The 21,995-nt window shown below is 53.4% G+C and overlaps 1 protein-coding gene across 7 annotated transcripts in view; it reads right to left on the reverse strand.

The window, feature by feature from the left end:
- Positions 1–16,869, reverse strand: part of LOC140584042 (uncharacterized) — a 271,564-nt gene extending 254,695 nt beyond the window's left edge. For 2 of the 7 annotated variants that reach the window (XM_072707985.1, XM_072707989.1), the window contains exons 1-11: positions 16,078–16,208; positions 15,336–15,423; positions 14,263–14,350; positions 13,190–13,277; positions 12,117–12,204; positions 11,044–11,131; positions 9,971–10,058; positions 8,898–8,985; positions 7,825–7,912; positions 6,752–6,839; positions 5,679–5,766 (exon numbers count right to left, since the gene is read on the reverse strand). In XM_072707985.1, coding sequence (XP_072564086.1) covers positions 5,679–5,766; positions 6,752–6,839; positions 7,825–7,912; positions 8,898–8,985; positions 9,971–10,058; positions 11,044–11,131; positions 12,117–12,204; positions 13,190–13,277; positions 14,263–14,350; positions 15,336–15,423; positions 16,078–16,190 — 993 coding nt within the window. In that variant the 5' untranslated portion in view covers positions 16,191–16,208. Of the gene's footprint in view, positions 1–5,678; positions 5,767–6,751; positions 6,840–7,824; positions 7,913–8,897; positions 8,986–9,970; positions 10,059–11,043; positions 11,132–12,116; positions 12,205–13,189; positions 13,278–13,931; positions 14,001–14,262; positions 14,351–15,335; positions 15,424–16,061; positions 16,209–16,408 lie in introns of those variants that run through there. The other 5 variants (XM_072707986.1, XM_072707987.1, XM_072707988.1 and 2 more) reach the window with 5 other exon arrangements.
- Positions 16,870–21,995: the final 5,126 nt, after the last annotated feature.

Below are 21,995 nucleotides of genomic sequence, written 5' to 3' on the forward strand. Positions count from 1 at the left end.
GCACTTAAAGCTGGGTCAGCCTGACCGAATGTGGGCCTTAAGGTCAGGGGCCCTTTGTCCTAAGCTGGCCGGACTGTCTTGGGCCCGAAGGGCCCTGCAGGTGGACTGTCTTGGGCCCGAAGGGCCCACTCCCATGAGCCCGTAGGGCTCATCCTCCCGGGCCCGAAGGGCCCTGCAGGCCGGACTGTCTTGGGCCCGAAGGGCCCATTACATAACCCTAAGTAGAAGGTGCAAGCATAACCCTAAGTGCCAGCTGCAAGCGTAACCCTAAGTAGCAGGTGGAAGCATAACCATAAGTGCCATCTGCAAGCGTAACCCTAAGTGCCAGCTGAAACCATAACCCTAAGTCACAGGGGAGTCTGGGAACCAGCGGGCCCTCGGTGAAACTGTACCCAGGGAAGGTGCACTCAAAGCCAGGTCAGCCTGACCGTATGTGGGCCTTAAGTTTAGGGGCCCTTTGTCCAAAGTGTAGCCGGGGAAGGTGCACTTAAAGCTGGGTCAGCCTGACCGTATGTGGGCCTTAAGGTCAGGGGCCCTTTGTCGAAAGTGTAGCCGGGGAAGGTGCACTTAAAGCTGGGTCAGCCTGACCGTATGTGGGCCTTAAGGTCAGGGGCCCTTTGTCGAAAGTGTAGCCGGGGAAGGTGCACTTAAAGCTGGGTCAGCCTGACCGAATGTGGGCCTTAAGTTTAGGGGCCCTTTGTCGAAAGTGTAGCCGGGGAAGGTGCACTTAAAGCTGGGTGAGCCTGACCGTATGTGGGCCTTAAGGTCAGGGGGCCCTTGTCCTAAGTTGGCCGGCTGCCTTGGGCCCGAAGGGCCTTGTCCGAAGAGCCCTGCGGGCTCATCGTCCCGGGCCCTTCGGGCCCAGCTTGCGGACTGTCTTGGGCGAGTGTCTTGGGCCCGAAGGGCCCTTTCCGATGAGCCCGTAGGGCTCATCCTCCTGGGCCCGAAGGGCCCTGTCGGCCGGACTGTCTTGGGCCCGAAGGGCCCTACCCACAGACCCCTCTCCGAAGAACCTGCAGGGCTGATCCTCCCGGGCCCGAAGGGCCCTGTTGGCCGAGTGGTTGGCAGTGGCTAGGTACCTTTTGTAGCCGGGGAAGGTGCACTTAAAGCTGGGTCAGCCTGACTGAATGTGGGCCTTAAGGTCAGGGGCCCTTTGTCCTAAGCTGGCCGGACTGTCTTGGGCCCGAAGGGCCCTGCAGGTGGACTGTCTTGGGCCCGAAGGGCCCACTCCCATGAGCCCGTAGGGCTCATCCTCCTGGGCCCGAAGGGCCCTGTTGGCCGGACTGTCTTGGGCCCGAAGGGCCCTACCCGCAGACCCCTCTCCGAAGAACCTGCAGGGCTGATCCTCCCGGGCCCGAAGGGCCCTGTTGGCCGAGTGGTTGGCAGTGGCTAGGTACCTTTTGTAGCCGGAGAAGGTGCACTTAAAGCTGGGTCAGCCTGACTGTATGTGGGCCTTAAGGTCAGGGGCCCTTTGTCGAAAGTGTAGCCGGGGAAGGTGCACTCAAAGCTGGGTCAGCCTGACTGAATGTGGGCCTTAAGGTCAGGGGCCCTTTGTCCTAAGCTGGCCGGACTGTCTTGGGCCCGAAGGGCCCTGCAGGTGGACTGTCTTGGGCCCGAAGGGCCCACTCCCATGAGCCCGTAGGGCTCATCCTCCCGGGCCCGAAGGGCCCTGCAGGCCGGACTGTCTTGGGCCCGAAGGGCCCTACCCGCAGACCCCTCTCCGAAGAGCCTGCAGGGCTGATCCTCCCGGGCCCGAAGGGCCCTGTTGGCCGAGTGGTTGGCAGTGGCTAGGTACCTTTTGTAGCCGGGGAAGGTGCACTTAAAGCTGGGTCAGCCTGACTTAATGTGGGCCTTAAGGTCAGGGGCCCTTTGTCCTAAGCTGGCCGGACTGTCTTGGGCCCGAAGGGCCCTGCAGGCCGGACTGTCTTGGGCCCGAAGGGCCCTCTCCCATGAGCCCGCAGGGCTCATCCTCCCGGGCCCGAAGGGCCCTGCAGGCCGGACTTTCTTGGGCCCGAAGGGCCCTCTCTGCAGACCACTCTCCGAAGAGCCCGCAGGGCTCATCGTCCCGGGCCCGAAGGGCCCTGCAGGCCGGACTGTCTTGGGCCCGAAGGGCCCTCTCCCATGAGCCCGCAGGGCTCATCGTCCCGGGCCCGAAGGGCCCTGCAGGCCGGACTGTCTTGGGCCCGAAGGGCCCTCTCTGCAGACCCCTCTCCGAAGAGCCCGCAGGGCTCATCGTCCCGGGCCCAAATGGCCTTGTTGGCCAAGTGGTTGGCAGTGGCTAGTCCAAAGTGTAGCCGGGGAAGGTGCACTGAAAGCTGGGTCAGCCTGACTGAATGTGGGCCTTAAGGTCAGGGGCCCTTTGTCCTAAGCTGGCCGGACTGTCTTGGGCCCGAAGGGCCCTGCAGGCCGGACTGTCTTGGGCCCGAAGGGCCCTCTCCCATGAGCCCGCAGGGCTCATCGTCCCGGGCCCGAAGGGCCCTGCAGGCCGGACTGTCTTGGGCCCGAAGGGCCCTCTCTGCAGACCCCTCTCCGAAGAGCCCGCAGGGCTCATCGTCCCGGGCCCAAATGGCCTTGTTGGCCAAGTGGTTGGCAGTGGCTAGTCCAAAGTGTAGCCGGGGAAGGTGCACTGAAAGCTGGGTCAGCCTGACTGAATGTGGGCCTTAAGGTCAGGGGCCCTTTGTCCTAAGCTGGCCGGACTGTCTTGGGCCCGAAGGGCCCTGCAGGCCGGACTGTCTTGGGCCCGAAGGGCCCTCTCCCATGAGCCCGCAGGGCTCATCCTCCCGGGCCCGAAGGGCCCTGCAGGCCGGACTTTCTTGGGCCCGAAGGGCCCTCTCTGCAGACCACTCTCCGAAGAGCCCGCAGGGCTCATCGTCCCGGGCCCGAAGGGCCCTGCAGGCCGGACTGTCTTGGGCCCGAAGGGCCCTCTCCCATGAGCCCGCAGGGCTCATCGTCCCGGGCCCGAAGGGCCCTGCAGGCCGGACTGTCTTGGGCCCGAAGGGCCCTCTCTGCAGACCCCTCTCCGAAGAGCCCGCAGGGCTCATCGTCCCGGGCCCAAATGGCCTTGTTGGCCAAGTGGTTGGCAGTGGCTAGTCCAAAGTGTAGCCGGGGAAGGTGCACTGAAAGCTGGGTCAGCCTGACTGAATGTGGGCCTTAAGGTCAGGGGCCCTTTGTCCTAAGCTGGCCGGACTGTCTTGGGCCCGAAGGGCCCTGCAGGCCGGACTGTCTTGGGCCCGAAGGGCCCTCTCCCATGAGCCCGCAGGGCTCATCCTCCCGGGCCCGAAGGGCCCTGCAGGCCGGACTTTCTTGGGCCCGAAGGGCCCTCTCTGCAGACCACTCTCCGAAGAGCCCGCAGGGCTCATCGTCCCGGGCCCGAAGGGCCCTGCAGGCCGGACTGTCTTGGGCCCGAAGGGCCCTCTCCCATGAGCCCGCAGGGCTCATCGTCCCGGGCCCGAAGGGCCCTGCAGGCCGGACTGTCTTGGGCCCGAAGGGCCCTCTCTGCAGACCCCTCTCCGAAGAGCCCGCAGGGCTCATCGTCCCGGGCCCAAATGGCCTTGTTGGCCAAGTGGTTGGCAGTGGCTAGTCCAAAGTGTAGCCGGGGAAGGTGCACTGAAAGCTGGGTCAGCCTGACTGAATGTGGGCCTTAAGGTCAGGGGCCCTTTGTCCTAAGCTGGCCGGACTGTCTTGGGCCCGAAGGGCCCTGCAGGCCGGACTGTCTTGGGCCCGAAGGGCCCTCTCCCATGAGCCCGCAGGGCTCATCCTCCCGGGCCCGAAGGGCCCTGCAGGCCGGACTTTCTTGGGCCCGAAGGGCCCTCTCTGCAGACCACTCTCCGAAGAGCCCGCAGGGCTCATCGTCCCGGGCCCGAAGGGCCCTGCAGGCCGGACTGTCTTGGGCCCGAAGGGCCCTCTCCCATGAGCCCGCAGGGCTCATCGTCCCGGGCCCGAAGGGCCCTGCAGGCCGGACTGTCTTGGGCCCGAAGGGCCCTCTCTGCAGACCCCTCTCCGAAGAGCCCGCAGGGCTCATCGTCCCGGGCCCAAATGGCCTTGTTGGCCAAGTGGTTGGCAGTGGCTAGTCCAAAGTGTAGCCGGGGAAGGTGCACTGAAAGCTGGGTCAGCCTGAGTGTACATGGGGCCTTAAGGTCAGGGGGCCTTTGTCCTAAGTTGGCTGGCTGTCTTGGGCCCGAAGGGACTACCGAGCTGTCCTTTGATAGCCAACCCAGGGAAGGTGCACTGAGTCCTGGCCAGCATTGCCAGAGTCCACCGATGAGTCAAAACAGAACCAACAGTCGTAGGATGTAGATCTCCCCTAACCAGGTGCACCTAAAGGCGGGTAACTTGGTTAAGAAATTTCAAACCCGTAGCTCAAAGTTTTTGCAAATGAAAATCAGAAATTCACAAGTGCAAAAGCGTAACTTTAAAATCAGAAATGAAATAATGTTTTTTTGTGATGCTCACTGATGCCTCCTGGTGTATGTGCAAGGGATTTACCTAAAAAATAAAAATTAAATGTTCATAATTGCATTAAAAAACGGTCCAAAATTTAAACATGTGTCAAAAATGCATTTATGAACCATATGGGAAATTAACATTGAGGTTCACAAATGCAACCAATTTTTTACAAAAAACCACTGTTGGTTACATATATGCACACTTTATATGGGATTTTTGAATGCATTCGCGTAAAATAAATATTTAAACGGTGTAAGGTACCTAACCCTAACCCTAACCCTAACCCTAACCCTAACCCTGGTTAGGGGAAACCCTAACCACTAAAAACCTAACCCTAACCCTAACCCTAACCCTAACCCTAACCCTAACCCTAACCCCAAACCCTAATCCCAATACCCCTGCCCTAACTCCTAACCCTAAACCTAAGACCCTTCCCCTAATCCCAAGCCCTAAACCTAGACCACGACCCTAACCTTAACCACAACCCTACCCCAAACCATAACCCCAACTCCCTACCCTAAAACCCCACTCCATAAACCTAACCTTAACCCTAACCCTAACCATAACCCTAACCCTAACCCTAACCCTAACCCTAACCCTTACCCCAACCCTAGGGCCCCCTAACCCTAAAACCCCTTACCCCAGCCCTAACCCTAAGTCCCCTAACCCTAATCCCTAATCCCAAAACCTATCCCAGCCAGTGCCACCCTTAGTGGACATATGGTGCCCGCCCGGGTGACCTTTCCCTAAGTACATCACCTAGCTGCGCTCCTAAAAACTTAAGGGGTATATTTAATATTAGGGAGGGTTATAATAACCCCCCTTTAAATATGTGGATGGTTATAATAACCACCACCCACTAAAAATATGGTAGGTTATAATTACCGCCATATATAATCACCTTCTCCCCACTGTGCTACCCTCATTTCCCTCTAACCTCAGAGGAGGAAGGATGTGGGACACAGTGGTGGGCAAATTATTTGGATATGCATGGCCATCGGCCAGGATGGACATGGATTGACCCTGCGGGGGTCCCTGGCACTGGGAAGTGCCTCCCCGGGGGACACCGGGATTTGCGCGGCACCACAGGGGGGCGCTACAGCCAGTTCATGATACTTACCTCCTGAGACGGCGTTGGTTTGGTCAGCCACGTTTGAGCTCGATTATGGGAGAGGGAGCATGATTTATGCCTTGAACCTTATCTTAAGGTCAAGATGATGGCAGTCACTTACCTGTTGGTGTCGTTGCTGGTCCTCCTGCTCCTCTGGGTTGGCCGCCTGGAGTCCGGAGCCTTGCGGGATCCGTCCTCTCCATCTCCCCCTGAAAAAGAAAAAATTTTACTTACCTGCTGGTTTCCTGATGAGGGCAGAGCAGCCCGAAACACGTGTCGGAACCTGACACAAAGGTCCCGTGTTTAATATTTGTAGGCCCCTGTTGGATTGCAGGCTTATTGTGGCCGTGCATTATTAGGCCCCGTAGGCTTATTTGAAGCCACAATCTGGCTAGGCAGGCTTATCCAAGCCGCCATAATGTTTAGCAGCGATGTCTGGGTTTGGTTGCTAATGGGTGGGCGCCCGACCACTATGCGGTAGGCCCGTGCCTAACGTGGACCCTGGCTTCGGCTGGGGTCGCGGCCTTAGGGGTTCCCTATCCCTAAACCTTCCCACAACCCTTACCCCAACCCTAGGGCCCCCTAACCCTAAAACCCCTTACCCCAGCCCTAACCCTAAGTCCCCTAACCCTAATCCCTAATCCCAAAACCTATCCCAGCCAGTGCCACCCTTAGTGGACATATGGTGCCCGCCCGGGTGACCTTTCCCTAAGTACATCACCTAGCTGCGCTCCTAAAAACTTAAGGGGTATATTTAATATTAGGGAGGGTTATAATAACCCCCCTTTAAATATGTGGATGGTTATAATAACCACCACCCACTAAAAATATGGTAGGTTATAATTACCGCCATATATAATCACCTTCTCCCCACTGTGCTACCCTCATTTCCCTCTAACCTCAGAGGAGGAAGGATGTGGGACACAGTGGTGGGCAAATTATTTGGATATGCATGGCCATCGGCCAGGATGGACATGGATTGACCCTGCGGGGGTCCCTGGCACTGGGAAGTGCCTCCCCGGGGGACACCGGGATTTGCGCGGCACCACAGGGGGGCGCTACAGCCAGTTCATGATACTTACCTCCTGAGACGGCGTTGGTTTGGTCAGCCACGTTTGAGCTCGATTATGGGAGAGGGAGCATGATTTATGCCTTGAACCTTATCTTAAGGTCAAGATGATGGCAGTCACTTACCTGTTGGTGTCGTTGCTGGTCCTCCTGCTCCTCTGGGTTGGCCGCCTGGAGTCCGGAGCCTTGCGGGATCCGTCCTCTCCATCTCCCCCTGAAAAAGAAAAAATTTTACTTACCTGCTGGTTTCCTGATGAGGGCAGAGCAGCCCGAAACACGTGTCGGAACCTGACACAAAGGTCCCGTGTTTAATATTTGTAGGCCCCTGTTGGATTGCAGGCTTATTGTGGCCGTGCATTATTAGGCCCCGTAGGCTTATTTGAAGCCACAATCTGGCTAGGCAGGCTTATCCAAGCCGCCATAATGTTTAGCAGCGATGTCTGGGTTTGGTTGCTAATGGGTGGGCGCCCGACCACTATGCGGTAGGCCCGTGCCTAACGTGGACCCTGGCTTCGGCTGGGGTCGCGGCCTTAGGGGTTCCCTATCCCTAAACCTTCCCACAACCCTTACCCCAACCCTAGGGCCCCCTAACCCTAAAACCCCTTACCCCAGCCCTAACCCTAAGTCCCCTAACCCTAATCCCTAATCCCAAAACCTATCCCAGCCAGTGCCACCCTTAGTGGACATATGGTGCCCGCCCGGGTGACCTTTCCCTAAGTACATCACCTAGCTGCGCTCCTAAAAACTTAAGGGGTATATTTAATATTAGGGAGGGTTATAATAACCCCCCTTTAAATATGTGGATGGTTATAATAACCACCACCCACTAAAAATATGGTAGGTTATAATTACCGCCATATATAATCACCTTCTCCCCACTGTGCTACCCTCATTTCCCTCTAACCTCAGAGGAGGAAGGATGTGGGACACAGTGGTGGGCAAATTATTTGGATATGCATGGCCATCGGCCAGGATGGACATGGATTGACCCTGCGGGGGTCCCTGGCACTGGGAAGTGCCTCCCCGGGGGACACCGGGATTTGCGCGGCACCACAGGGGGGCGCTACAGCCAGTTCATGATACTTACCTCCTGAGACGGCGTTGGTTTGGTCAGCCACGTTTGAGCTCGATTATGGGAGAGGGAGCATGATTTATGCCTTGAACCTTATCTTAAGGTCAAGATGATGGCAGTCACTTACCTGTTGGTGTCGTTGCTGGTCCTCCTGCTCCTCTGGGTTGGCCGCCTGGAGTCCGGAGCCTTGCGGGATCCGTCCTCTCCATCTCCCCCTGAAAAAGAAAAAATTTTACTTACCTGCTGGTTTCCTGATGAGGGCAGAGCAGCCCGAAACACGTGTCGGAACCTGACACAAAGGTCCCGTGTTTAATATTTGTAGGCCCCTGTTGGATTGCAGGCTTATTGTGGCCGTGCATTATTAGGCCCCGTAGGCTTATTTGAAGCCACAATCTGGCTAGGCAGGCTTATCCAAGCCGCCATAATGTTTAGCAGCGATGTCTGGGTTTGGTTGCTAATGGGTGGGCGCCCGACCACTATGCGGTAGGCCCGTGCCTAACGTGGACCCTGGCTTCGGCTGGGGTCGCGGCCTTAGGGGTTCCCTATCCCTAAACCTTCCCACAACCCTTACCCCAACCCTAGGGCCCCCTAACCCTAAAACCCCTTACCCCAGCCCTAACCCTAAGTCCCCTAACCCTAATCCCTAATCCCAAAACCTATCCCAGCCAGTGCCACCCTTAGTGGACATATGGTGCCCGCCCGGGTGACCTTTCCCTAAGTACATCACCTAGCTGCGCTCCTAAAAACTTAAGGGGTATATTTAATATTAGGGAGGGTTATAATAACCCCCCTTTAAATATGTGGATGGTTATAATAACCACCACCCACTAAAAATATGGTAGGTTATAATTACCGCCATATATAATCACCTTCTCCCCACTGTGCTACCCTCATTTCCCTCTAACCTCAGAGGAGGAAGGATGTGGGACACAGTGGTGGGCAAATTATTTGGATATGCATGGCCATCGGCCAGGATGGACATGGATTGACCCTGCGGGGGTCCCTGGCACTGGGAAGTGCCTCCCCGGGGGACACCGGGATTTGCGCGGCACCACAGGGGGGCGCTACAGCCAGTTCATGATACTTACCTCCTGAGACGGCGTTGGTTTGGTCAGCCACGTTTGAGCTCGATTATGGGAGAGGGAGCATGATTTATGCCTTGAACCTTATCTTAAGGTCAAGATGATGGCAGTCACTTACCTGTTGGTGTCGTTGCTGGTCCTCCTGCTCCTCTGGGTTGGCCGCCTGGAGTCCGGAGCCTTGCGGGATCCGTCCTCTCCATCTCCCCCTGAAAAAGAAAAAATTTTACTTACCTGCTGGTTTCCTGATGAGGGCAGAGCAGCCCGAAACACGTGTCGGAACCTGACACAAAGGTCCCGTGTTTAATATTTGTAGGCCCCTGTTGGATTGCAGGCTTATTGTGGCCGTGCATTATTAGGCCCCGTAGGCTTATTTGAAGCCACAATCTGGCTAGGCAGGCTTATCCAAGCCGCCATAATGTTTAGCAGCGATGTCTGGGTTTGGTTGCTAATGGGTGGGCGCCCGACCACTATGCGGTAGGCCCGTGCCTAACGTGGACCCTGGCTTCGGCTGGGGTCGCGGCCTTAGGGGTTCCCTATCCCTAAACCTTCCCACAACCCTTACCCCAACCCTAGGGCCCCCTAACCCTAAAACCCCTTACCCCAGCCCTAACCCTAAGTCCCCTAACCCTAATCCCTAATCCCAAAACCTATCCCAGCCAGTGCCACCCTTAGTGGACATATGGTGCCCGCCCGGGTGACCTTTCCCTAAGTACATCACCTAGCTGCGCTCCTAAAAACTTAAGGGGTATATTTAATATTAGGGAGGGTTATAATAACCCCCCTTTAAATATGTGGATGGTTATAATAACCACCACCCACTAAAAATATGGTAGGTTATAATTACCGCCATATATAATCACCTTCTCCCCACTGTGCTACCCTCATTTCCCTCTAACCTCAGAGGAGGAAGGATGTGGGACACAGTGGTGGGCAAATTATTTGGATATGCATGGCCATCGGCCAGGATGGACATGGATTGACCCTGCGGGGGTCCCTGGCACTGGGAAGTGCCTCCCCGGGGGACACCGGGATTTGCGCGGCACCACAGGGGGGCGCTACAGCCAGTTCATGATACTTACCTCCTGAGACGGCGTTGGTTTGGTCAGCCACGTTTGAGCTCGATTATGGGAGAGGGAGCATGATTTATGCCTTGAACCTTATCTTAAGGTCAAGATGATGGCAGTCACTTACCTGTTGGTGTCGTTGCTGGTCCTCCTGCTCCTCTGGGTTGGCCGCCTGGAGTCCGGAGCCTTGCGGGATCCGTCCTCTCCATCTCCCCCTGAAAAAGAAAAAATTTTACTTACCTGCTGGTTTCCTGATGAGGGCAGAGCAGCCCGAAACACGTGTCGGAACCTGACACAAAGGTCCCGTGTTTAATATTTGTAGGCCCCTGTTGGATTGCAGGCTTATTGTGGCCGTGCATTATTAGGCCCCGTAGGCTTATTTGAAGCCACAATCTGGCTAGGCAGGCTTATCCAAGCCGCCATAATGTTTAGCAGCGATGTCTGGGTTTGGTTGCTAATGGGTGGGCGCCCGACCACTATGCGGTAGGCCCGTGCCTAACGTGGACCCTGGCTTCGGCTGGGGTCGCGGCCTTAGGGGTTCCCTATCCCTAAACCTTCCCACAACCCTTACCCCAACCCTAGGGCCCCCTAACCCTAAAACCCCTTACCCCAGCCCTAACCCTAAGTCCCCTAACCCTAATCCCTAATCCCAAAACCTATCCCAGCCAGTGCCACCCTTAGTGGACATATGGTGCCCGCCCGGGTGACCTTTCCCTAAGTACATCACCTAGCTGCGCTCCTAAAAACTTAAGGGGTATATTTAATATTAGGGAGGGTTATAATAACCCCCCTTTAAATATGTGGATGGTTATAATAACCACCACCCACTAAAAATATGGTAGGTTATAATTACCGCCATATATAATCACCTTCTCCCCACTGTGCTACCCTCATTTCCCTCTAACCTCAGAGGAGGAAGGATGTGGGACACAGTGGTGGGCAAATTATTTGGATATGCATGGCCATCGGCCAGGATGGACATGGATTGACCCTGCGGGGGTCCCTGGCACTGGGAAGTGCCTCCCCGGGGGACACCGGGATTTGCGCGGCACCACAGGGGGGCGCTACAGCCAGTTCATGATACTTACCTCCTGAGACGGCGTTGGTTTGGTCAGCCACGTTTGAGCTCGATTATGGGAGAGGGAGCATGATTTATGCCTTGAACCTTATCTTAAGGTCAAGATGATGGCAGTCACTTACCTGTTGGTGTCGTTGCTGGTCCTCCTGCTCCTCTGGGTTGGCCGCCTGGAGTCCGGAGCCTTGCGGGATCCGTCCTCTCCATCTCCCCCTGAAAAAGAAAAAATTTTACTTACCTGCTGGTTTCCTGATGAGGGCAGAGCAGCCCGAAACACGTGTCGGAACCTGACACAAAGGTCCCGTGTTTAATATTTGTAGGCCCCTGTTGGATTGCAGGCTTATTGTGGCCGTGCATTATTAGGCCCCGTAGGCTTATTTGAAGCCACAATCTGGCTAGGCAGGCTTATCCAAGCCGCCATAATGTTTAGCAGCGATGTCTGGGTTTGGTTGCTAATGGGTGGGCGCCCGACCACTATGCGGTAGGCCCGTGCCTAACGGGGACCCTGGCTTCGGCTGGGGTCGCGGCCTTAGGGGTTCCCTATCCCTAAACCTTCCCACAACCCTTACCCCAACCCTAGGGCCCCCTAACCCTAAAACCCCTTACCCCAGCCCTAACCCTAAGTCCCCTAACCCTAATCCCTAATCCCAAAACCTATCCCAGCCAGTGCCACCCTTAGTGGACATATGGTGCCCGCCCGGGTGACCTTTCCCTAAGTACATCACCTAGCTGCGCTCCTAAAAACTTAAGGGGTATATTTAATATTAGGGAGGGTTATAATAACCCCCCTTTAAATATGTGGATGGTTATAATAACCACCACCCACTAAAAATATGGTAGGTTATAATTACCGCCATATATAATCACCTTCTCCCCACTGTGCTACCCTCATTTCCCTCTAACCTCAGAGGAGGAAGGATGTGGGACACAGTGGTGGGCAAATTATTTGGATATGCATGGCCATCGGCCAGGATGGACATGGATTGACCCTGCGGGGGTCCCTGGCACTGGGAAGTGCCTCCCCGGGGGACACCGGGATTTGCGCGGCACCACAGGGGGGCGCTACAGCCAGTTCATGATACTTACCTCCTGAGACGGCGTTGGTTTGGTCAGCCACGTTTGAGCTCGATTATGGGAGAGGGAGCATGATTTATGCCTTGAACCTTATCTTAAGGTCAAGATGATGGCAGTCACTTACCTGTTGGTGTCGTTGCTGGTCCTCCTGCTCCTCTGGGTTGGCCGCCTGGAGTCCGGAGCCTTGCGGGATCCGTCCTCTCCATCTCCCCCTGAAAAAGAAAAAATTTTACTTACCTGCTGGTTTCCTGATGAGGGCAGAGCAGCCCGAAACACGTGTCGGAACCTGACACAAAGGTCCCGTGTTTAATATTTGTAGGCCCCTGTTGGATTGCAGGCTTATTGTGGCCGTGCATTATTAGGCCCCGTAGGCTTATTTGAAGCCACAATCTGGCTAGGCAGGCTTATCCAAGCCGCCATAATGTTTAGCAGCGATGTCTGGGTTTGGTTGCTAATGGGTGGGCGCCCGACCACTATGCGGTAGGCCCGTGCCTAACGTGGACCCTGGCTTCGGCTGGGGTCGCGGCCTTAGGGGTTCCCTATCCCTAAACCTTCCCACAACCCTTACCCCAACCCTAGGGCCCCCTAACCCTAAAACCCCTTACCCCAGCCCTAACCCTAAGTCCCCTAACCCTAATCCCTAATCCCAAAACCTATCCCAGCCAGTGCCACCCTTAGTGGACATATGGTGCCCGCCCGGGTGACCTTTCCCTAAGTACATCACCTAGCTGCGCTCCTAAAAACTTAAGGGGTATATTTAATATTAGGGAGGGTTATAATAACCCCCCTTTAAATATGTGGATGGTTATAATAACCACCACCCACTAAAAATATGGTAGGTTATAATTACCGCCATATATAATCACCTTCTCCCCACTGTGCTACCCTCATTTCCCTCTAACCTCAGAGGAGGAAGGATGTGGGACACAGTGGTGGGCAAATTATTTGGATATGCATGGCCATCGGCCAGGATGGACATGGATTGACCCTGCGGGGGTCCCTGGCACTGGGAAGTGCCTCCCCGGGGGACACCGGGATTTGCGCGGCACCACAGGGGGGCGCTACAGCCAGTTCATGATACTTACCTCCTGAGACGGCGTTGGTTTGGTCAGCCACGTTTGAGCTCGATTATGGGAGAGGGAGCATGATTTATGCCTTGAACCTTATCTTAAGGTCAAGATGATGGCAGTCACTTACCTGTTGGTGTCGTTGCTGGTCCTCCTGCTCCTCTGGGTTGGCCGCCTGGAGTCCGGAGCCTTGCGGGATCCGTCCTCTCCATCTCCCCCTGAAAAAGAAAAAATTTTACTTACCTGCTGGTTTCCTGATGAGGGCAGAGCAGCCCGAAACACGTGTCGGAACCTGACACAAAGGTCCCGTGTTTAATATTTGTAGGCCCCTGTTGGATTGCAGGCTTATTGTGGCCGTGCATTATTAGGCCCCGTAGGCTTATTTGAAGCCACAATCTGGCTAGGCAGGCTTATCCAAGCCGCCATAATGTTTAGCAGCGATGTCTGGGTTTGGTTGCTAATGGGTGGGCGCCCGACCACTATGCGGTAGGCCCGTGCCTAACGTGGACCCTGGCTTCGGCTGGGGTCGCGGCCTTAGGGGTTCCCTATCCCTAAACCTTCCCACAACCCTTACCCCAACCCTAGGGCCCCCTAACCCTAAAACCCCTTACCCCAGCCCTAACCCTAAGTCCCCTAACCCTAATCCCTAATCCCAAAACCTATCCCAGCCAGTGCCACCCTTAGTGGACATATGGTGCCCGCCCGGGTGACCTTTCCCTAAGTACATCACCTAGCTGCGCTCCTAAAAACTTAAGGGGTATATTTAATATTAGGGAGGGTTATAATAACCCCCCTTTAAATATGTGGATGGTTATAATAACCACCACCCACTAAAAATATGGTAGGTTATAATTACCGCCATATATAATCACCTTCTCCCCACTGTGCTACCCTCATTTCCCTCTAACCTCAGAGGAGGAAGGATGTGGGACACAGTGGTGGGCAAATTATTTGGATATGCATGGCCATCGGCCAGGATGGACATGGATTGACCCTGCGGGGGTCCCTGGCACTGGGAAGTGCCTCCCCGGGGGACACCGGGATTTGCGCGGCACCACAGGGGGGCGCTACAGCCAGTTCATGATACTTACCTCCTGAGACGGCGTTGGTTTGGTCAGCCACGTTTGAGCTCGATTATGGGAGAGGGAGCATGATTTATGCCTTGAACCTTATCTTAAGGTCAAGATGATGGCAGTCACTTACCTGTTGGTGTCGTTGCTGGTCCTCCTGCTCCTCTGGGTTGGCCGCCTGGAGTCCGGAGCCTTGCGGGATCCGTCCTCTCCATCTCCCCCTGAAAAAGAAAAAATTTTACTTACCTGCTGGTTTCCTGATGAGGGCAGAGCAGCCCGAAACACGTGTCGGAACCTGACACAAAGGTCCCGTGTTTAATATTTGTAGGCCCCTGTTGGATTGCAGGCTTATTGTGGCCGTGCATTATTAGGCCCCGTAGGCTTATTTGAAGCCACAATCTGGCTAGGCAGGCTTATCCAAGCCGCCATAATGTTTAGCAGCGATGTCTGGGTTTGGTTGCTAATGGGTGGGCGCCCGACCACTATGCGGTAGGCCCGTGCCTAACGTGGACCCTGGCTTCGGCTGGGGTCGCGGCCTTAGGGGTTCCCTATCCCTAAACCTTCCCACAACCCTTACCCCAACCCTAGGGCCCCCTAACCCTAAAACCCCTTACCCCAGCCCTAACCCTAAGTCCCCTAACCCTAATCCCTAATCCCAAAACCTATCCCAGCCAGTGCCACCCTTAGTGGACATATGGTGCCCGCCCGGGTGACCTTTCCCTAAGTACATCACCTAGCTGCGCTCCTAAAAACTTAAGGGGTATATTTAATATTAGGGAGGGTTATAATAACCCCCCTTTAAATATGTGGATGGTTATAATAACCACCACCCACTAAAAATATGGTAGGTTATAATTACCGCCATATATAATCACCTTCTCCCCACTGTGCTACCCTCATTTCCCTCTAACCTCAGAGGAGGAAGGATGTGGGACACAGTGGTGGGCAAATTATTTGGATATGCATGGCCATCGGCCAGGATGGACATGGATTGACCCTGCGGGGGTCCCTGGCACTGGGAAGTGCCTCCCCGGGGGACACCGGGATTTGCGCGGCACCACAGGGGGGCGCTACAGCCAGTTCATGATACTTACCTCCTGAGACGGCGTTGGTTTGGTCAGCCACGTTTGAGCTCGATTATGGGAGAGGGAGCATGATTTATGCCTTGAACCTTATCTTAAGGTCAAGATGATGGCAGTCACTTACCTGTTGGTGTCGTTGCTGGTCCTCCTGCTCCTCTGGGTTGGCCGCCTGGAGTCCGGAGCCTTGCGGGATCCGTCCTCTCCATCTCCCCCTGAAAAAGAAAAAATTTTACTTACCTGCTGGTTTCCTGATGAGGGCAGAGCAGCCCGAAACACGTGTCGGAACCTGACACAAAGGTCCCGTGTTTAATATTTGTAGGCCCCTGTTGGATTGCAGGCTTATTGTGGCCGTGCATTATTAGGCCCCGTAGGCTTATTTGAAGCCACAATCTGGCTAGGCAGGCTTATCCAAGCCGCCATAATGTTTAGCAGCGATGTCTGGGTTTGGTTGCTAATGGGTGGGCGCCCGACCACTATGCGGTAGGCCCGTGCCTAACGTGGACCCTGGCTTCGGCTGGGGTCGCGGCCTTAGGGGTTCCCTATCCCTAAACCTTCCCACAACCCTTACCCCAACCCTAGGGCCCCCTAACCCTAAAACCCCTTACCCCAGCCCTAACCCTAAGTCCCCTAACCCTAATCCCTAATCCCAAAACCTATCCCAGCCAGTGCCACCCTTAGTGGACATATGGTGCCCGCCCGGGTGACCTTTCCCTAAGTACATCACCTAGCTGCGCTCCTAAAAACTTAAGGGGTATATTTAATATTAGGGAGGGTTATAATAACCCCCCTTTAAATATGTGGATGGTTATAATAACCACCACCCACTAAAAATATGGTAGGTTATAATTACCGCCATATATAATCACCTTCTCCCCACTGTGCTACCCTCATTTCCCTCTAACCTCAGAGGAGGAAGGATGTGGGACACAGTGGTGGGCAAATTATTTGGATATGCATGGCCATCGGCCAGGATGGACATGGATTGACCCTGCGGGGGTCCCTGGCACTGGGAAGTGCCTCCCCGGGGGACACCGGGATTTGCGCGGCACCACAGGGGGGCGCTACAGCCAGTTCATGATACTTACCTCCTGAGACGGCGTTGGTTTGGTCAGCCACGTTTGAGCTCAATTATGGGAGAGGGAGCATGATTTATGCCTTGAACCTTATCTTAAGGTCAAGATGATGGCAGTCACTTACCTGTTGGTGTCGTTGCTGGTCCTCCTGCTCCTCTGGGTTGGCCGCCTGGAGTCCGGAGCCTTGCGGGATCCGTCCTCTCCATCTCCCCCTGAAAAAGAAAAAATTTTACTTACCTGCTGGTTTCCTGATGAGGGCAGAGCAGCCCGAAACACGTGTCGGAACCTGACACAAAGGTCCCGTGTTTAATATTTGTAGGCCCCTGTTGGATTGCAGGCTTATTGTGGCCGTGCATTATTAGGCCCCGTAGGCTTATTTGAAGCCACAATCTGGCTAGGCAGGCTTATCCAAGCCGCCATAATGTTTAGCAGCGATGTCTGGGTTTGGTTGCTAATGGGTGGGCGCCCGACCACTATGCGGTAGGCCCGTGCCTAACGTGGACCCTGGCTTCGGCTGGGGTCGCGGCCTTAGGGGTTCCCTATCCCTAAACCTTCCCACAACCCTTACCCCAACCCTAGGGCCCCCTAACCCTAAAACCCCTTACCCCAGCCCTAACCCTAAGTCCCCTAACCCTAATCCCTAATCCCAAAACCTAACCCTAACCCTAACCTTAACCCTAACCCTAACCCCTAACCATAACCATAACCATAACCCCTAACCCTAACCCTAACCTTAACCATAACCCCTAACCCTAACCCTAACCCTAACCCTAACCCTAACCCCTAACCCTAACCCTAACCGTAACCCCTAACCCTAACCATAACCCTAACCCTAACCCCTAACCCCTAACCATAACCCTAACCCTAACCCCTAACCCTAACCCTAACCACTAACCCTAACCCTAACCCTAACCGTAACCCTAACCCTCATGTGCCGTTGGTCCCGAGGCCTATCATGGCCCAATTTTTTCGCCGGCTCCCTGATGAAGGCATGGCAGCCAGAAACGCGTTGGAGCCTGATCTCAAGTCCTATTTTGGAATAGATCATGGTAATCCATAATATATGACCTTATAATGCCCCTGTTCTAACCCTAAGGCTATTAGAGCCTAGGGCCCTAACCCTAAGGCCCATCTAGGCCTAGGCCCTAACCCTAAGGGACTCTAACCCTAGGGATAACATTATAATTGGGAGTGTTATTTTACCCCCCTATATATAGCTGCTCCCCCACTGTACCCTCCTCATTTCCCTCTGACCACCGAGGAGAGAGGATGTGTGATGCAGTGCGGGGATGATTGGACACATGGGGATTGGATTAGGCAGTGGATGGATTTGGATTGACCTTGGGGGGGTCCATGGCACCGGGAGGTGCCTCCGGGGGGCCCGAGGAGTTAGTGGCAAGGCCACGGGTAGTCGCCATTTTGTAAGTCCCTGATGAGAGAGGGCAGTTATTTGAAGGCCATATACCTAGAGAAAGGTCATTGTTGGCACTTGTGAACCTGATATAAGGTCATTGTTACGGCTATACTTACCTGTTGGTTGCGTCGCTCCTCCGATGGTCCTCCGTGATGGCTGCCCGATGCGTGGCACTTACCTGTCGTCTTCCTGCCTTTGCTGTCGTCCTTCCCTGGAAATCAAAGGGGATTGTCAAATTCAGAGGGCAATATTATTAACCCTATCATGGTATGCACGGACATGTTACGGGGGATGGACCCAGATAGGCCAGTGCCTAACTGTCGCCTTGTGCGCAGATGGGGGAAACCCCAACTCTTAAAACCTAACCCTAACCATAACCCTAACCCTAACCCTAACCCTAACCCTAAACCACCCCTAGGCCCTAAACTTAACCTTTGACCCTAAGGCCATTCCTGCCTAGGGCCCAATTATGCCCCTGACCTAACCCTAAGGCCTATTTCGGCCTAGGTCATAACCCTAATTTGGAGTGTCATTGTACCCCCTATAAAAGGAAGTCCGCCTGCTGCAACCCCTTTCATTTCCCTCTGATCCTTGAGGAGAAAGGATGTGTTTTGTGGCATGGGAGTAATTGGATGGATCGGGACTGTGCTGATGGAGGATGGATTTGGATTGACCTCTGGGGGGGGATTGCGGTGCCGAGTGGTGCCTCCGGGGGGCCCGAGGAGTTCGCGGCCATACCACAGGAAGTACGCTAGGGGGAGCCACGTAAGTCCCTGAAAAGGAGAGGGCAGTTAAAGGCAATTATGTACCCTGATATAAGGTCATTTGGACATAAGTGAACCTGATGTATGGTCACTGGATACGGCAATACTTACCTGTTGGTGGCGTCGCTGCTCCAAAGGTCCCTCCGGGGCTGCTGCTTGGTGCGGTGATACTTACCTGGAGTCGTCTTGTCCTCGCTGTCGCCATTCCCTGAAAACAAATTTGGAGAGGGGATGTTTAAATTTCAGAGGGCAATTATGGATTACCCCGATTTGTGGGAAGGCTGGGGTCATGGACTGGGGGGATCGACCCAGATAGGCCCGCGCCTAACTGTTGCCTTCGTGCACAGACTTTGGGGCTTGCCCCATACCCTCAAACCTAACCCTAACCCTAACCCTAACCCTAACCCCTAACCCCTAACCCTAACCCTAACCCCTAACCCTAACCCTAACCCTAACCCTAACCCTACTCCGGCAAGGTTGTTGTTGAGACCTAACCCGGTACGCAGCTTCCAGCCCCTGATCCATCTCCACTCTGGATCGGTAACTTAAATAGTCTAAAATATTTAAGTAGGAGACTAGGAGCTAGAGGGGTTTGATGTGAGCAGGGCTTGCCTACTCCGGCAAGGTTGTTGTTGAGACCTAACCCGGTACGCAACTTCCAGCCCCTGATCCATCTCCACTCTGGATCGGTAACTTAAATAGTCTAAAATATTTAAGTGGGAGATTAACCAGGTTTCCAACTTCCGACCCCTAATTTACTCGTAGTTACATTGCCTAACCGTAAGACTTTGAGGATCAATGCCTAACACCTAAAAACCGATAGTCTTTACCTAATCCTAAACCATAACCTCGGCAGTAATGCCTAACCGTAAAAAAACTGAGGATATTACCTAAACCTAAATTTAACACCATAATTTAGCTCTTTTTAACCTGACCCTGATACAACACTCTAACCATAACCACTTAGGAACCAACACTCTAACCCTAACACTCTAACCCTAACCACTTAGGAACCAACACTCTAACCCTAACACTCTAACCCTAACCACTTAGGAACCAACACTCTAACCCTAACACTCTAACTTTAACCACTTAGGAACCAACACTCTAACCCTAACACCTTAGGCCATGGCCTAGACTCCAGTTGGTGACTCAAGCTTGAATCAACCAACAATAGATTCTACTAGAACCATAGTAGAACCTCTATTAATTTCACAAAAAGGGCCCCAGGAGGCCCCATGGGAGACGAGGTCTCACCAGCGGATCCGAAAATCCATGACCCGGCCTTCATCTCGGCCGGAACCCCATGAATTTCACGAGTATTTTCACTCGCGGTTTCAATTTTGTTCTTTTTACCCATAATGCACCTGAATGCATAATAATTTTAACCACGCCCATCAAGGATTTTTACCCATAATGCACCATTATGCATAATTATTTTAGTCACGCCCATCCAGGATTTTTACCCATAATGCACTTGGTCGATGGAAACTTTCTTTACACGCGAATATCTCGCCTTCCGTAAGTCCGATCGAGATAGAAAGCATACCACCGGACTCGTCTCGACCTCCTCTATCTACTTACACGGTAAGTCTTTATTATTCTTCTTTATTATTTATTTTTTTCCCCCACCACGAGCGGAAAGCCGGGTTCCCATTATAGAGTACCCACTTTGCCCTGGACCCTCTTGCACACACCCCATCGTCACGAATCGTCGTTTAGACCTTCGAGACTTCCAGATCGTCATCAGGACCTTGAGCACAATCTCCAAGGCCTTTTTGAAGGCTATTTCCTTGGACTTTCCAGGAGACTCTCATCCTACTAGAACCATCAGGAAGATTCTTCTTGGACTCTGGTCGGGCCGGGAGTCTGCTCCACATCCAGTTCCCTGGGTGTCTGCTTGTTCTCCTTTTCTTGCGGACTTGACCAGACCTCTTCATAGGAGACTCACTTTCTCAACCTTGTCTGGGCAGATTGTGGTAACCTTACGGTGTCAACAAGCAATCTGTTAACCTGAACAAGGGGTAAGTATACGGCCCTCCCAGGTCCACTTGGACAGCACGTGGGATGTGGTGGTCTATGGCGTCAAAGACCTTAAACGTGGCCAAGTCTTCTATGGGGGTTAGCCCCACTCATACAACAGCACATTTTTGCACCACATACCTTTGATTCTGCCTTCCATAATTTTAGCTTAACTTTAAATCGCCAAACACTTACCTTCACAAACTTACCTTTTAGATGTAACCATTTTAGCCAAAATACTTACCGTTAAATTCCGAAACCAATAATTTTAAACAAAACTTAAAGCTTGGCACAGACCAAAATAAATTCTCTTAAAAGATCTAATTAACCACCTTTAGCTGTTAATGCCAAGCTTAGCCTAACCCTAACCCTAAATTGGCTATGGGACACGCCCCGGGACTTGATCACCCCGGGGTCCTGCCTTCGAGTGAGGGTGTCTGGTGGTAAATGGTGAAACACCCGATGATCTCGAGGTACACCACTGATGAGGTGTCCCACAATTCTTTTAAAACCGTAAACCTTTTCAATCTAAAACTTCAATCTAAACTTCAAATCTACTTACCCTTCTTATGACCTAAACCTAACTTTTAACTAGCCTCAACCTTAGTCATTTTCTAACCTTAACCACTTAGGGTTATTGCCTAAACCTAAACTAAAATTAGTTCTTTTGACTGCCTAAGATTACAGTTAACTAAATTAACCTTAACCTTTGTCTCTTTCTAAACCTAACCAATCGGGATATATGCCTAAACTTAACCTTTAAAAACAGGCCTAACACTTTCGGACCAAAGCCTTTAACATTTAGTAAATCATTTTAACGTAGTTAACCATAATGTATATTGACACCAAAATAAACCTTAGCCTAATACTCTAAAAACTTTTACGTTATTTAGGCACCGTGGTGACTCATGAAGTATGCAATGAACGTGATTAATGGACCCTGGGAACAGAGTGACAAGCGCCGGCCCGTGCATTGCCTTTGGCTCTCTATACCAAACTGCTCTAGTCGTCAGACAGAGTGGGGAGAGTCATCGAGATAGAACTACTTACACCTAACCCGCCAGTGCCTTCGGACAACCATTCCCATGGGCAGCCGCATATAATCACGACCCGGTCTGTTGGAACGGTGGGTGGTAAAAGGGCTACTCCGCCTATGTCCATCTAGCTGTTTCAGCGGATCTTCTTTGCAAACTTCTGATCACCAATAAAATAGAATTTATTAGAATCCATGGTCAGGGATTTTCCATGCCCCTTTCTGCTCTAGTGAAGAGTTTGAGAGGAGCAATGGGAGCAGAGCACGCCTAACCCGGCGGGGTTGTTGTTGAGACCTAACCCGGTCCGCTACTTCCAAGTCTCTGATTCATTCCTAACCTGGTTCTATAAATAATGACTATATCAATTTACTTACCTTAAATATACATCACTACCTCTAAATAGTCTAAAATATTTAAGTAGGAGATTAGGAACTGGAGGGGTTTGATGTGAGCAGGGCTTGCCTACCCCGGCAAGGT

This window comes from Paramormyrops kingsleyae, unplaced genomic scaffold, assembly GCF_048594095.1.
Source record: "Paramormyrops kingsleyae isolate MSU_618 unplaced genomic scaffold, PKINGS_0.4 ups30, whole genome shotgun sequence".
Lineage (NCBI taxonomy): Eukaryota > Metazoa > Chordata > Actinopteri > Osteoglossiformes > Mormyridae > Paramormyrops > Paramormyrops kingsleyae.